General features: G+C 49.7%; 1 protein-coding gene across 1 annotated transcript in view; it reads right to left on the bottom strand.

The window, feature by feature from the left end:
* Positions 1-1,349: 1,349 nt before the first annotated feature.
* The window catches only part of Fbln1 (fibulin 1), an 80,346-nt gene continuing 65,910 nt past the window's right edge, over positions 1,350-15,785 (bottom strand). The window contains exon 17 of the mRNA NM_010180.2: positions 1,350-2,604. Coding sequence (NP_034310.2) covers positions 2,465-2,604 — 140 coding nt within the window. The 3' untranslated portion in view covers positions 1,350-2,464. The remainder of the gene's footprint in view (positions 2,605-15,785) is intronic.

Here is a 15,785-nt window from a genome sequence, read left to right as displayed (position 1 = left end):
ATCCGCTGAAGGATTCATAACTTAACAGTGTCTAGGAAGGTGGTGGGAACTTCAGGAGCGGGTTCCAGTTGGAGGAAGTAGAGCATGGGGACATGTTTTTGAGGGGGAATCTCTTGTTCCTGGCCCCTCCCATCTTCCTTTATTTACTTCCTGGCTCCCCACTCTACCTTGCCACAGACCTAGAAGCAATAGGCCTTAGGTGGAAACTTCTGTGTGAGCCAAGATAAATCTTCCGACTGATTTCCTCACGTGCTTTGTAACAGCAGCTAAGTCAGCTTCCTTCAAAGCCAATAGCTTGCTGTTAGCATAGGGCAGTGTGATACCTTTCTGGGACCATCTGTGAGAAGCTCATTCTATGAGATCAGCAAGTGACTGGCGTCTCTTTGCTGACCCTTTATTAAATGCTTTCTGTTCAGGGAAGCCCTTCAAGCATTTAGGGAGGCAGTTAAGAAGGGCACACCATTGTTGGGAGACTCTGACAATTTCTTTTGTAAGAATCATGGGTACTCATGGGACCACGGCACATGGTTGGGGCTGAGTGCAACTGACACACCTGTCCATCTGTCTCTGCTGGGTGTCTATGTATAAAGAAGGAGCCTGATACGGGGTCCTGTCATGCCCGTGACTGATGCTGAGTGATGTTTGCTAAGTGATATATTCAGCTGAACTGGATGGGGTATCAAGAGTTCAGGACCAAACAGCCAGAATTTGAACCCATCTATGTTTCTAAAAGGCTGTGTGAGCTCGGGCGATAAGAGTTTCCCTCTGAGCCCTTTGTGGTTCTCTTGAGATTGGGCCTTATCACACCCAGTAAACAAAGTACCCTGTGACAAGCATACGACTCAGTCATCGCATCTTTTGGGGATACCATGGGCAGCAGCCTCCTTTCCTTGTGCTGTTAGCTTTGAGTCGTTATCCTCTACCACCCTCCACCCCAGGAAGCTTTAGTGAGGCCGCAGATGACCCTGAGGTATAAGACTTGGAGCAAATCAGAAATCCCACGGCTCAGAGAGGTGTCTGACAGGACCAGACATCGGTCAGCTTCTTAGAGGGCAGGTATGTGCTCAGACGTGTCTCCCCGAAAGTTAAATGATAAAAACGTCATCTCCAGATCCATGTATTTATTGATGGATTTTGGAAGTAGGGGCTTTGGAGGAGGGTACTGGGATTAGAGGAGGTCGTCAAGAGCTTTGTTAGAAGGGAGACCTGAAGTAGTATTCCTGCTCATCAGATGACATCCTGCCTCGTCATGGGGCAGAGAGGACCACACCAGATGTCAAGCCAGCACCTGGACTTCCCAACCTCCAAGAAAAGAAAATATACATATATGTGTATGTATATGGATATATGCTAAGTAAACATTTATTCTTTATAAATAGCCCAGCTTTTAGTATTTTGTCATAGCAACAAGACAATATGACAACAACGATTCCAGACTGGGAAGCTTTTGCAACCCCTTAGCTGGAGCTATGGGGGCAGGGGAGACTTTGAAATTGGCTTTAGGAGAGATTTGCAGTCCTCCAGCTCATGGAAGACCTCTGAGCTAGCAGAAGCCCCATCCGGAGAGTGTATAGTAGGTTGTCAGGAAGATCACAAAAGCCTGTTTACTCTTGTGAGGAAAGGCAGCTTCAGGGTACAAAGAAAGCCAGCCACCTCTATGGACACACTGAAACACACCAGACACTTCTACAGACACACAGGGACACACCAGCCATCTCTACAGACACATGGGGACACACCAGCCACCCCCATAGACACACTGGGACATACTGGCCACCCTCACAAACAGATAGGGATGCACCAGCCACCCCCATGGACACACTGGGAGACACCAGCCACCCCAGACACACTGGGACATCCCAGCCTTCCCCACAGCCATACCAGGCCACACACAAACCTTGCAGCTCACATCTTTACCAAGGGGCCCTCCTTTGAACAAAATTGCAATCCACTTTCCAAGTGCCCCCGAGGCATGCTTGTCAGCTGCTTCTGGGGAGAATTTATTGTACATTTATTTATGTGCCACTCTACAGCAGCCATCAACTTGAAACACAAAGAGCCCCGTTGGTTAAAAAAAAAAAAAAAAAAGTACCAAAATGCCAATCCTCATGCAGACTCAGTGAGAACTACCTCGGCTTTTGGGTGGAGTGCTGCTTTGAAAACTCCTTCAATTGGTCCTTAGCAATGCCTAGCTCACAGGTAGAGAAAGGGAACAAAATTCCGATTTGGCCTTTGCATTTAAAAAAAAAAGCAAGGATTCAACCACCCAGCTGAGCCATGTTTAAACGCCACAGTACACCAGCTGGACTTAAGTGATGCGGCTCAGCCTAATGCACGTGGCCATACAAACCAATATGAAACATCAAGGGAGGCCCGAGGGGTAGAGACAGGCACCTGGCTGTCACTGGCAGCAAGGGCGTAGCCAGGGGGCGGGGTACACTCCTGGCTGAGCCACAACCTGCCCTCAGAACCAGTACTCGGAGACGAAGATGTGTACATTGACGACGTTCCGGTGGGAAACTACGCCTCCCAACACGTAGTTCATCTCCAGCTTCAGGACAGCGTAAAACGGGCCCACGATGGGCCGCACTTGGCGCACGACACCTGGGGAGAGAGCAGAAGGCATGCTGTTGGGTGTTGGCAGGCACGGGGCAACATGGGTAGCTGGGAAAGGGGTCCTTGGGAATGTCAAGGCTACAGTGGTAGCCCGAGGCAGACGCTTTAATCACCAAGGTAACCATCCCCTTCCACCTGGTCACTCTGGGTTGCTTCCAGTCACTAGGGATAAGGTGACAGTGAGCTCACTACATCCCTTCTGTCACACACAGCTTGGAAGGGGAGGGAAGCAGCCAGTGTAGCTTTGGGGATTGGCAGGTCTGGGACAAGGCCAGCTGCGGTCCTTGTGGGGAGCTTGGGTTTCCTCTTCTACTACCATTTGTCTAACAAGGGCTCAAAGGCCCTAGAAAAGGCCTGAAATAAAATTGAGCCTTCTCTCCTTCCATCCTTCCTTCTTAGATCCCTGACGGGGACCCTAGGGAGAAAAAAAGCAATGGTTTATTCCTGGGACATTTGAAGATTACAAGGGTAGGTCCCCCTCTCCAGGAGTAGCAGCCCCAAGTCCCTTCAAGTCGGGTCCTTGGACATCCTGCAACATAGAATCCAGATACCCGTGCATGCCATCTGTCAACACATCACCCACAGACTTCTCCCTAAGCGAACCTGTTTTTAACTTGGGAAGGGGACATTACAGACCTCCACAGGCAGTCAGCACCTCACTCTCATCCCCACGGCAGCCACAGCATTGCAACCATGTCCCTCCAAAGGCCTATATGCAAATATGGCTTCTGAAAGGCTTGTCACCCTTTGCTTACCGCTGGGCCCCTCCCCGGGCTAGGTCAGCCTGCCAGGTTGGGTGGGGTCACAATGCTGGCTGGGCCTGTAATATTCATAAAGTTCCTTTGAATCCATGCATACTTTTTCTCCCTGTAGGCTCCAGGCCCACAGGGTGTCTGCCAGCCACTGGGACATTAGCCATGGGAGAGCAAGGGTGTTCACACCATTTGGCCCATGGCTAAAAAGCTGCTGCTCAAAGGGACCCTGAGAGGCCAATGAGCCTGTGATCTGCTACAGGACAGTGGTATGATGAATGTCTTCAAGCTCTGATCGGATCCTGCTTTGTTCCTATTAAGCAGTATTTCAATATAATTTCATGGGGACTGGAGAGATGGCTCAGTGGTTAAGAGGGATCCATGTTCGATTCCTAGCACCTACACTGAATGGCTCACAACACTATATAACTCTAGCTCCAGGGGGTACAAAACCTCTTCTGAACTCTCATGCATATATACAAAGAAACTTAATTTCATATATATATACACATACATATTTATATGTATATATATGTATATATATACACACACATATGTGTATGTATATACACATACATATGTATGTATGTATACTGATATTTTATATAACATATATTTCATTGATCCATATATATTCATATATATATATATATATATATATATATATACACATACACATATACTGTTGATTGTATACAATGATATATAAGATATCAACATATAACATAGACATCATAAAATCTTATCTCTTTGTGGGAGTAGGTTTCAATCAGGGTCTCATGCAACCCAGGCTGGCTTTAAACAAATTATGTAATAGATCATGACCTAAAACTTTTGATCCTCTGGACCTCATTTTTGGAGGATGATAGGCATGTATTACCATGCCCAACTTGAATAAAATTTTAAATGATAAGGGTCATATTATAGGTACCTATTGATATAATATTAACATGTTGATCATACTGTCACACCTACAGGTTGACACGTATGTCAATATATCTCATTTAAGTGACCATTCCTACATACTCATGGGACCCCTCACAGGGTCCACAGTTCACACACGACTGGGCATGTAGTAGACGCCTGACACTGAAATCCGTAAGAAAGGAGAGGGGCCTGGTGAGATGGCTCAGTGAGCAAGGCAACTGGCACACTAACCTGATAGCCTGAGTGTAGTACCTGGCACCCACGGCAGAAGGTGTGAATGGACTCCTGAAAGCTGTCTTCTGTGCATCGTGTGTGTGTGTGTGTGTGTGTGTACACTAAATAAAATAAGGTTTAAAAAAATGTAGAGAATGCGATGGTAGTTGTGGAGGGTGGGTCTGGGTCAGAAAGGTGATCGAGAACTCACGTGTGGGGCACGGAGATTGAGCGTGACCAACCGGAGTCAGAGGAGTTACTTAACTTCTCTGAGCCTCAATTTCCTTTCCTGTGGACAGACATAAAACCCAGCAATCTTCATAATCAGAAACCAAACAAACTGGGGGCCCAGGCCTGCAATCTTAGCCACTTGAGATGTAGGAGCAGGAGGATTGTGTGTTCAAGGCCTTTCTGGGCTACAGTGTGAGTTCAAAGCCAACTTGGGAGCTTAGTGAGATCCTGTCTCAAAATAAAGTTTCCAGAAAAATGTAGCTCAGTGACAGAGCACTTCCCAGCAAGTGTGAAGGCCCTGGATTTAGTCCCCAGCAACACACACACACACACACACACACACACACACACACACATATTCAGAAATGACTGCTGGATATAAAACATGCAATCTTTCAGTGTGATCTCTGTGCTCCAATGGCTAGGAAATGTTTGCATCTAAACCCATCATCTCAGGGAATTTATGAAGGTTCATTTCTGTCATATCTGAAGACCAGAATGCCATACTGTTGTCTGGTTTGTAAAAGTCACGTGGTGTGACAAAGCAACAAAGCAAGGGAAGGACTACAGGGCCTCCAGGTGCCAGGCCTCATCATAGACATGAGTCACTTTCAGAGCCTACAGTGGCTCAGGATCTTTGCGCACAGCAAGAAAGATGACTAAGGACAGCTCGAAATACTGCCTGGGTTAAGCAAGAGCTTGTGTGGGTGCAGGCTCAAGGAATGTGTCCCTTCCAGCTCGCCCAGAATCTTCTGTCTTCTGCCCCTTTGACCTGAAGTCTGTGTGGTACCTGCAGCTAGCCACAGCTTCACTCAGCTCAGAGCTATCTTTCTCACACTGGACCCCTCGGAGGGCCCAGCTCCCAATCCTTCCCAGCCAGGCAAACTTTCTTGCACCTGTGTTTTCAGAGAATAGGTTTCCTCTGTCTCACTAGTTCAAGTCTGGCTTTCACATTCTTGCCCTCACCTTGACTGAAACCAGGCTGCAGTGTTTCATGAAAGATGACATAAAACCCAGCTGGTCCCCAGTGCCTGGCACTCAACAAATATCAAATGGATAGATAGTTCTGGTGCCAACTTTTTATTCATAGCTTCCTATCACCTGCCATCTTCTCACCCACCTATCATCCATCTATCCATCCATCTATCCATCCATCCATCCACTCATCTATCATCCATCCATTGATCCATCCATCCATCCATCCATTCGACATCCATCTACCCATCCATCCACCATCCATCCATCATCCCACTGACCAACTCATCCATTTATTTAACCCATCTATCTCATTTGTTCTTCCAGCCATCCTTCCATCTACCCATCTGTCCCTCTATCCAACAGAGGTCAATCTACACAGGGAGATTTGGGGAAGTTTCTATAGAGGAACAGATATTTAAATAGGGTTGTGAAGAGTAAGTTGGGGCCCAGAGAGCAGGAAGGACATGTGTTCTCAACTGTAATGCTCTACCTGCCCAGTTCATAGGACGTTCCAGCTAGCCTCCCATTCAGGGCAGACTGCATTGTGCTCATGCCTGCTCCACCCTCCCCAGGGTTTGGGCAAGCACCTGGCTGGAGTTCAGCCATGATTACTGAAGGAGATGGAGATTCGAAGGAAAAGAAAGGAAGTCAGTTCTTGAGGCCCCACTAAGAATGCATCACTGTCTGGCCTCACAGGTGGCATTTCATTCTGTAAGATCTGTTTTAAACTCCTGTAAATACTCCTCGAGAGCAGAGAACCCCTTCCTCCATGGGGCCCACAGGCTAGTGTGGGCTATGGCACAAACTGGGAGTCATGAGGCCCATTCTGGGAGTCAGAAATTGGCTGGAGGCACTCCATGGCTTCTCCCTCCTGTTCTCCTGAACTCAGGTCCTCCTGTCCCATGTTCCCATCACCTTCCTGTGAGGAGCACTGTGACTACCTTCTTCAACATTGTACTTCTCATTCCACACGGTTATATTCCGTGTTTGCCCATAGCATTTGCCTTCTTAGAGCGCCCCACGAAGGAGGGTAGGCTTTCCCATTGAAGCGCTGTCCTATGGTGCACAGTGAGAGAGCCTGGGGCAGCTAGCCCTAAATGGAAGTCTTTATCCAACCCGTCTACTTCAAGGCTCAAGGACCTATACAGAAGAGGAGGCAGAGAGAATGTAAGAGCCAGAGGTCATTATGACTCTAGGGAAGACAGAGTCTTCCAGACAGAACAGGGCTGATGCACAGATATATGAACACACAGAGATTGACCGCACAGATGCAAAGCAGACAAAACCCCAGCACTGAGACCGGGAGTGGACATGAAGTTCCACCCCTAGTCAACCTATTTGCAACTGATCCCTGATGGGAGGGAAAGTCTGTTTTCTCCAATAAAAGGCTACTGGGTAGATCAACCCCCATTCCAGGGCAGGCCACATGCTTAGGAGCAGCTGACAAGCACAGAACGGACTCCATGGTTTCTTCTCTGTGTGTTTTGTTGTAATGGTTTGATGATATTTTTTTGAGAGAGAGAGAGAGGGAGACAGAAAGAACATGAAGTTGGGTGGGTAGGGAGGTGGGAAGAATCTGGAAAGAGCTGGGGAAGAGAAAATTTTAGAAACAAAATATATTGTACAAAATTTAACAAGAGCTACAGAAGGCTTTGGCTAAGGGCATATTTCTTTGACTGACACGTGTAGCAGCAAGCAGCCCATTTCCATCTAGCCTGACATGCCCGTCCCATCTGGAGGGGTGTTCCAACCTTTTCAAAGGCTCTGGCAAAAGGGAAAGAGGACTTGGACAGATGGTTCGTTGGGTACAGTGCTTGCCTTGCAATCAGGACCTCAGTTAGGAGCCTCAGCATTCACGTAAGGGTCCACGTGTGGTGATGTTGTGCACTGTAATCCTGGTGAAGGCAGATGCAGGGCAGACAGGTGGATCCCTGGAGCTCAATGGCCAGCTAGCCTAACCTACTCAGCAACATCCCAGGCCAATGTTGAACAAAAGGTAGACGGTGCCTAAGGACCAACAGTCAAGATTATCCTCTGACATCCTCACATACACTGTGCATGCATGCACCTATACACCACACATGTATATACCTGTATTCACATGTGTAACCACACATACATGACCATGCGTGCATGCCCTCGAGCACGCACACACACACACACACACACACACACACACACACACAGGCATAGTGCTACCGAATTCAACAGATTTAACCTTCTAAATCCTCATCTTAGGCATTTCTGCTCCAGGTCCCAGGCGCTTCTGGTATTCCTCCTCAGCGCGTCTGTACCTCTTAGAGATATAATTAAGCCTGTTTTTTCCCCCATTGAAAAATGTAGTCCCCTGGGGCAGCTCACCTTCATGTCTCTGCTCTGCTGTGTAACCTGAAGCTGATGTTCTGGGATTTTTGATCCTGAATACAAAGTCCACAGGTCCAGGAGGGGATGTCTGTCTCCTGGGACTGGTGCTTCTCACACTCACCCCCGAGCCCATCCAACCTCCTTCCATGTAATGTATTCAGTTGCCTATCAACTGCGTGAAACAACATAAAATCGGCTGGGCTCTCCACACACCTGACTGGCTTTCAAACATTCTATCCAGATAGCTGGAGTCATACCCTCTGGTTCTTGGGCTGCCTCTGTGCTGGCCAGTTGTGTGATCTTATGCAAGGCCTCATGTGTTCAGCTTCTGACACAAAAGCACCGTGATTTGAACTGACAGGGTGTAATGGAGTGGACCTGGCTGTCAGAGTATTTCAACTAACAAGGTGATGAATCAAGACACTGCGTGTGATGCAAGGGGACAGACAGCGGCTTGAGTGGGGAAAGGCACATGTGACAGTCTGAAAGCTATGTGTCATCACCAAGCAGAGAGTAAGAAACTATCCCTCCCTGCAGCCAGACTAGGGGTGGAGTACATTTAGCGTAAAGCCAAGGCATGGTTAGTCCTGCATGCCTGGTTCTTGGGGCCTCTTAGTGCCTGGTTTACTCAATGAATGGCTGCTGAATGCATGAACCATAGAGGTCAAGCATTGGATGTAATGTATAAAGTGGGAAAATATTGGGAGCTAGTGACCAACAGCCTAAAGCGTTGACATTTCAGATGGTGACCACCTGGGAGGAGAATGGGCAGTAAGGAAGTGTTGGGCTCTCTGTCTGGCCTTGGTGGCCACCTCCCCGCCCCCCCCCCCATGCCAGACACTGGAAAGATGGTGTCACCAGATTCACCAAACCTCCCAGTATCAGAACCACAGGCTATGACAGGTAGTATGAGCCATAACAAGGAGCTTAAGTCAAGGAGGGGATACTGTTGGCTCAGTGTCCTGAACCCACGGGGCCTGGGTGATGGGGACTTTGGGATGTCTGCACACACGTGTCCTGAGGTGCAGCATAATGTTGCAGATGAAGCCGGGAAGGACCCTACATCTGAACGTGACGTTCATTTGTTTCATAACTGCCTTCTACACATACACAGATATGTATGCAGTATTCTTCCGAATGTTGCAGAGGAAGGTGAGTTTTACCATGTGGGATATTCTTCTCGTGGTCTCAGACACCCATCCAGTTTCAGCCTTTGAAGCATTTGGTAATGGGGGGGGGGGCGGAAGGTAAGGAATGCTTGACTTGAACCTACACACGACTAGGGTGCAGTTGGGTGGGGGAAGAGCCTGCAGGGCAGGGGTGGGGAAGACCCCCCCAGTGGCCAGGCTGAATCTGGTCCCCACCATTGATCTATGAAGAAGACCAGCTTCATCCATGAGGAGGGAGGGGCCAAAGGTGAAGCTCTGAGAGTAACAAGTCCCAAATTCCAGCTACCAGGGCCACGAGTCCCAGGCCAGGCAGGACTGATGCCAAAGCTCAGCTCACTATGTGACACAACCCATGGATGCTTCTACTGTATCCTGCCCGGGCCTGACTCAAAAATACTCCAGCAAGGGGCTGGAGGGATGGCTCAGTGGTTAAGGCCACTTGCTGCTCTTTCAGAGACTGGGGTTTTGGTTCCCTGAACCCACATGGTGGCTCACAACCATAGTTCTAGTGTCAGGGCATGTAACACCCTCTTCAGACACCTCTGTGAACACCAGGTATGCACACAGTGCACAGACATATATGCAGGCAAAACACTCAAACACACAGAACAAAATAAATAGTTCTTTTTTTTAAAAAAAAAATCATTCAGTGAACTCGGCAGAAGTATCTGGAATTTTAGAGCCAGCACAGCAGGAATTAGGGCTGTGTCTCAACTCCCCACACCCTGCCTTCCCTGCTTGCCCGAGAAACCCCCTAATGGCCGGAAAGGCAGGAGGACAGGTGTCTACGCTGCATAGTTAGAATACCAAATGTCACTCAGCATGTTTCAGCAAAACTCATCAGCCATATTTTGGGATTATTATAAATGGACCCCGCCCCAAGTCTCCAGTGAGCAAAAGCAGATGCATCAAGCAGACACCTGCAGGCAGCCAAGTGGAGGGGGTAAAGTCCAGGGTGCAGCTGCCCTGGCGAGAAACGCAGAGAAATGCCAAGAGATCCAGCTTGGCTCTACACCTCCCTGACCCACATCTGAGACGCGGAACCGGCTTTTCTGCAGCACTGGGCTCACACACGCTAAGGACTGCTGGTTGTGACTGGAGCCAGCACTACAGTTTTCTGTGGTTTGTTGTGGGAGGAAATACAACTCAGGCTGGCTAAGTTACTCCCTGAAGGTTACACGGCTAGGAAGACACAAACCAGGACTCCAGAACCTGTGCCGCTGTGCCTTCCTCCCCCGAGCCGTGTGGCTTTAACAAAAGAAAGGCAAGAAAGGTTTGGAGAATACTCTGGAAGGATGTGCTCCTAATTGTACTGGGGGGAGCAAGGTGCTGGGTTCTTTTCCTTTCCTATGTCCCTGCCTTGACCCTAGCGCTCCTCACCTACCTGCAGGATCCTCCCAACCTCAACCCCAACCATGAACAGGTGGCCCCAAACATACTGAACCCTAACCCACCCTCTCCAGGACCTCTCTCCTTCCTCCCCGTGGTTGTCAATCTCCACACTTAACTGATGTACAATCACCCAGGAGACGGAGAAGCACACCTCTAGGTTTCCCTGAGATGGGTGGGGCCACCTGCAGGATGGGAACCCAGACATAAAGGGGGTAAAGGGTGAAAGGCAGAATGGGTGCTCCCTGCCTGTCCCCTGCTTCCTAGCTGCCATGAGATGAGCTAATCCACGGTGTCCTCTCTGTCACGATGACCCGTGCCCTTGAGAATGGAGGGCAGAAAGGAAATCTCTCCTGTTTCTCTCAAGGATTTTGTCACTGAATGAATGAAAGAAATCAGAAAGGGAAAGGACATGACCGCTCCTAGATACGGTGGAGAAGAAGGTTTACTGTAGATATGAAAGTCAGCATAGCCAGCGGCGGGAACATCTGGGAGAGGCCAAAGTGGACATGACCTTGAGACACGGGAGGACAGAGGGGCGAGGAAAGAGGAGAGCTAGTCCAAGAGACCACGGTAGATGAAATGGTTAGGTAACCAAAGTGGTAGGGCTATATAGAGAAGGGCAGCCTAGGCCCTGGACTGGAGATGGTTAGGGTAGGGGGCAGGGTGTGACAGCTAGGAAGACCTTGTAACAGGCAGGGATTGGAGATGCTCGGAGAATCTGACAGCCAAGTCCAGTTTGATCTGTTAATGAGCACTTCAGTCATTTGTCCCAAATTTAAGACCTAACAGTCATATGACAAGAAAGCCCTACCTGGCTTCCCAGGGCCAGGAACTTGGAGTGGTTCTGGCTCTCAGTTGATACTTTCTTCCAACCCCGGGCTCACTCATCACCAAAATTCTTATTATCAGAGTTCTCTCCTCCACACAGGCCCTTGTTTCCACTGGAGTTTGTAGCCCATTCATCCCCACTGTCTAGAAGGTTAGTCTAGTAGCAGGGCACTCCAGTGGTTCTGGACACCTGATGGGTGTGAGGGCTTGGTACCTCCTAGTAGATATTTTTGTGCATATTTGTACCCATGTACATATATGTGTGTGCTCAAGAAACAAGTCGGGGGGGGGCAACCCAATGATGGATCTATGGTCTCATCTATCCTGAGTCTCAGCAGGACAGCTTAGCAGCCCTTCCCGTGTTCCAGGCCCTTACCCTGACCCTGTTGCCGGTTATTTCTCTTCTCTGTGACCTCTGACCATCTTGACTTGTATCCAGTCTGGGCCCTTCTTTGTCTCTCCTCTCACCATGCTAATGACCTCATCCACTCTCTGAGTTCCTAACTACCTTCCCTTCTGGAGGAATCCAGCCCATGATTCTAGTCACATCTCTGAGGGTGTTTGACAAACATTTTAGACTCAATGTCTGAACGAACAGTTCATAACCTTATACTTCCTGTTACCACACCACTGCTCACAGCTGCTAGAACCAGATACCTGCCATCAAACCCGAGTCCCCACTGGCCCATCAGCAAATATGACCTGCTAGCCCGACCATATCGCTATCTGTCCACACCTACCCTTCCTACCAGACCCCAATGGTTAGAGCCACTATCATCTTGGCCTCCCGGAGGACGGTGACAGCCATCCCAGGAGGCACCTAGAGGAGCCTCTCTCTGTGTGAGCTTCCTGCATTGATCAGTGGGAATTCACAGCAAAGACTTCCCTGTGGCTCCAAGGTCCCGAGGTCCCATCTCATTCTTCCTTTGTTTTAGCTGCAACTCTGCACAGCGAGCCCATGCGCCTTAGGGCTCTGTGTGGGCTGTTCTCTCAGCGTCCAGTGCTCTTCCTCCAGCTTGCCTGAGGCTCATTTCCTGGGCTTTTCTGTCTTTGCCAAGTGTCCCCAGTATTCATATTTGAAGTGGTATATCCTCCCTGTTCCTATGTCACCTCCCTTTCTGAAGTTCTGGTCACCACCAGACTGTATCATACTCTTTGCAGTGAGATAAAAACTGTACAATGCAAAAAAAAAAAAAGTGTACAATGCAGGAGGCACATCTGTCCCTCCCTCGGACCGCCTTATTCCCAACTGTGTCCCAGAGAACAGCCTGAGGTGGGCTGTAAAAGATGAATAGCTTACTAAGAGGAAAAAGAGGTGGAGAGAGGATGGTTTGTGTTTGGGGTGGGTACAGCTGGCTGGGGTGGGCCCAAGAGTAAAAGTTAACATTTGTGAGAGGCAGGGCTGGAGAGGCCAGTGGGCATCACCCAGCCTAAAGCCTGGGTTTCCAGCCAGGTGCTGTTTAACTCTACAGTGATCAAGACAGAAAGACTATACCATATGCTCTCTGTTCCCTGAGGAGCGGAGCAGAAAGGAACAGCAGATCTGGGCTGCAGATATCCCTCCAGGCAAGCAGCAGGGAGAGACAAAGTTAACACTGGCCAGGTCAGCAGGAAGGGGGCCACCCAGTGGGTCTCAGGTTCTACCTTGAAGAGTAGAAGCTGAGCTCTTTCAACCACAGCAGGCAAGGGCACTCCTCAAACATGTCCTGAGCTCTGCAGTACTGCCAGGCCACAGCATGGCAAGGTGATGGAGACTCACTGTCTGGGAGGCAGCTCCAGGGCAGGAGGCATGCACCAGCAGCCATGAGCACAGGAGGACTCTGGTGGGCAGAGCAGTATCCTAAGGCTCCCAGGGTTCACATCTGGCTTGTTCAGAGTCCTGTCCCAGCACTGTGCACACATGGCCCACCTGCAGGCTGTGCTGCCATTCATCTACAGGCATCATCGGGCCTCACTCTGGGATGGGTAAGGGGATCAGATGGATGCTCCTTTATGCCTCCTCACCGACTCTGCGAGAGATACCTTCTCAAGACCTGTGCCCGTCATCTGTTTGGACGGACATCCTAGACTCATGTACCTGCAGTTTACAGTCCCCAGGTACTTAGGTACATCTCTACAAGGACCAAGTGAGCTCAGAGGATGAACTTTTCAGACACTTGCCAGGCCAGTCTTCCAGTCTAACCTTAATGATCACCATTGCCCAGGAGTGAGGCAGGCATCATCCTGGTCTAGCTCCCTTAGGAACTGGGACAGTTCCACCCACACAGTTTCAACTCCATAGCTCTTGTAACTGGGCGATGGCATATTTAGTGCTTAGCTTGGGTAGGGCACCCCATCATATCATCTGTTCCTCTTTTGAAGCGGTGGCTGCAGGGGGCTGCTGGCCATCAGCTAGGCTAGGCTATGGGCCTAAGGGGTCCCAGAGCTGTCCTAGCAGGGAAGGCAACACTGTCACCATTGGGCAACCGCTCAGGCCACACGCAGAAGAATCCCAGGGGGCATTTGGAGTCACCTGGGCAAGGGCTGGGACTCTTGGCTGTTCTTCATGGCCCTTTCACACCACCTCAGTAGGCCCCTAGCAGAGATCATGCCCCCACCGAGCTCTTCCCCATACCCATGCCTGTGGGTTGGGAGTGTAGGTCTCATGTTTAAGAGACCTTTGAGCATCATCTGCATCTGTGAGCTTGGGGGCGGGCCATCTTCTGTGGTGCTGAGAGATCTTAGGCAATGAGTAGTAGATCCTAACTTTGCTCCACGCCTGCCCCCCACCCCCAAGGAGCACAAAAGCTGTCTGTCCTCTTCTTACCCTTCTGTCTGGCCCTCTGTGAGAGATGCACCTCCCCGCCCCCTGCCCTGCCTGCACCTCCCGCCTGCCTCGTGGCAGAGTCAAGCCCTGGCCCATCCCAGACTGAGGAGGAGGAGGCTGGGCCCCTCACCCGGGAAGCAAGTTGGCTGCTGGCCAGGGTGTGGCCCCGGGTGACAGGGCTGTGCCTCCCGGAGAAGAGAAGGCGCCTAATCCCTGGGATTTGCCGTGAAAGCCAGGACAGGGCCAATCACTCCTCGCTGGGCAGGGATGGCTGCGCTGTTGTTTTAGGTGGAGTTTCTGAATGTCGTTTGCAGTGCCCACTGATCCCAGGCCAAACCTGCCAAATTGGATTTCAGGGCAGGGTCAGTCTCTCATATTTAACCCCTTAGGAGGTAATAGTTTAGAGAGGCAGTTCAGATCCTCCTAGCATGGCCAACAATGAGGAATTGATGCCAAAGAGACCTTAAGTCTTGAGTGAGTTCTTCTGGCTCTATTCTGGGGCCACGGTGTATAGGTGTACACTGCGTACAGACGAAGCTAGGAGTGGCATTACCTAGGGTTCTGTAATGCATAACACGTTCAACTGCCCGTGGCAGTCCTGACACATATGACTCTTACCCTTTTGAGATATGTAGCCAGCTTCTGAAAACCAACCACCTTCAGCCGTGGAAACCCAACAGATGCGTGCTAGAGAAGCTGGCAGGCAGTGTTTTGAAAGCATGTGAGTGGAGCTGCTTCCCAGACATCGGTGCAGGGCCTGGCACAGGGCAGGGTCACACCTACCCTTGTGGGATGAGTAAGATAATTCAAGATTGGCAGGACATGGGAGACATGCCCTCCACTTTGCTGTAGGCCAGGTCAGACTCACCAGCCCAGGCTATAGGACAGGCCTGTTAAACAGCTCCCAGGCAGTGAACTGGAGTGAACAGCCCCACACTACCCCATTAAACCACGTGTGTACTGCCACCCAAGGGTGCTCTGAGCTTCCCCAAGGAGTTATTTGTTCACAGCCCTCGCAGGCAGTACTCTAACCCTGTGCTTAAATACACACATCACCTTGATCCTTACGGTCCCACGAGGCAAGAACTACTGTGTTGATATTCTGAGATGAAAACAGAGAATGTGTGTGATCAGACTGAAGTCTTCAAAACCGGAAGCGAAGACCCACAAATCAAGCCTGGAACAGCTCGTATTAGGGCCTTTTGAAATCAACTGTACATGATCCTAAAAGAAGCAAACCAGCCCTTGGTATTTTCTAAACAGTATGCGTCAGTTATCGCTTCTCGGCCTTTTGGCTAAGATCAAGTGCAGTTGATGAGACCTGTGCCCTGTGCACCCACGGATGAGACTTTAAATACTAGTTCAGAATGAAAAGTATTTCCGTGACCTTTAAGAGGGGGTGTGGGGCGGGGCATAGTGGATCATACCTCTAATATGAGCACTTGTGCCCGGGTGATGTCGGAAACATGGAATACTTTTTCATATTTAAGATCAGTGTCTACTTTTGAA

Source organism: Mus musculus, chromosome 15 (genome assembly GCF_000001635.26).
Source record: "Mus musculus strain C57BL/6J chromosome 15, GRCm38.p6 C57BL/6J".
NCBI classification, from domain to species: Eukaryota; Metazoa; Chordata; class Mammalia; order Rodentia; family Muridae; genus Mus; species Mus musculus.
The sequence above is the reverse complement of the archived record's forward strand: the minus strand, read 5'-3'. Positions and strand labels throughout refer to the sequence as shown.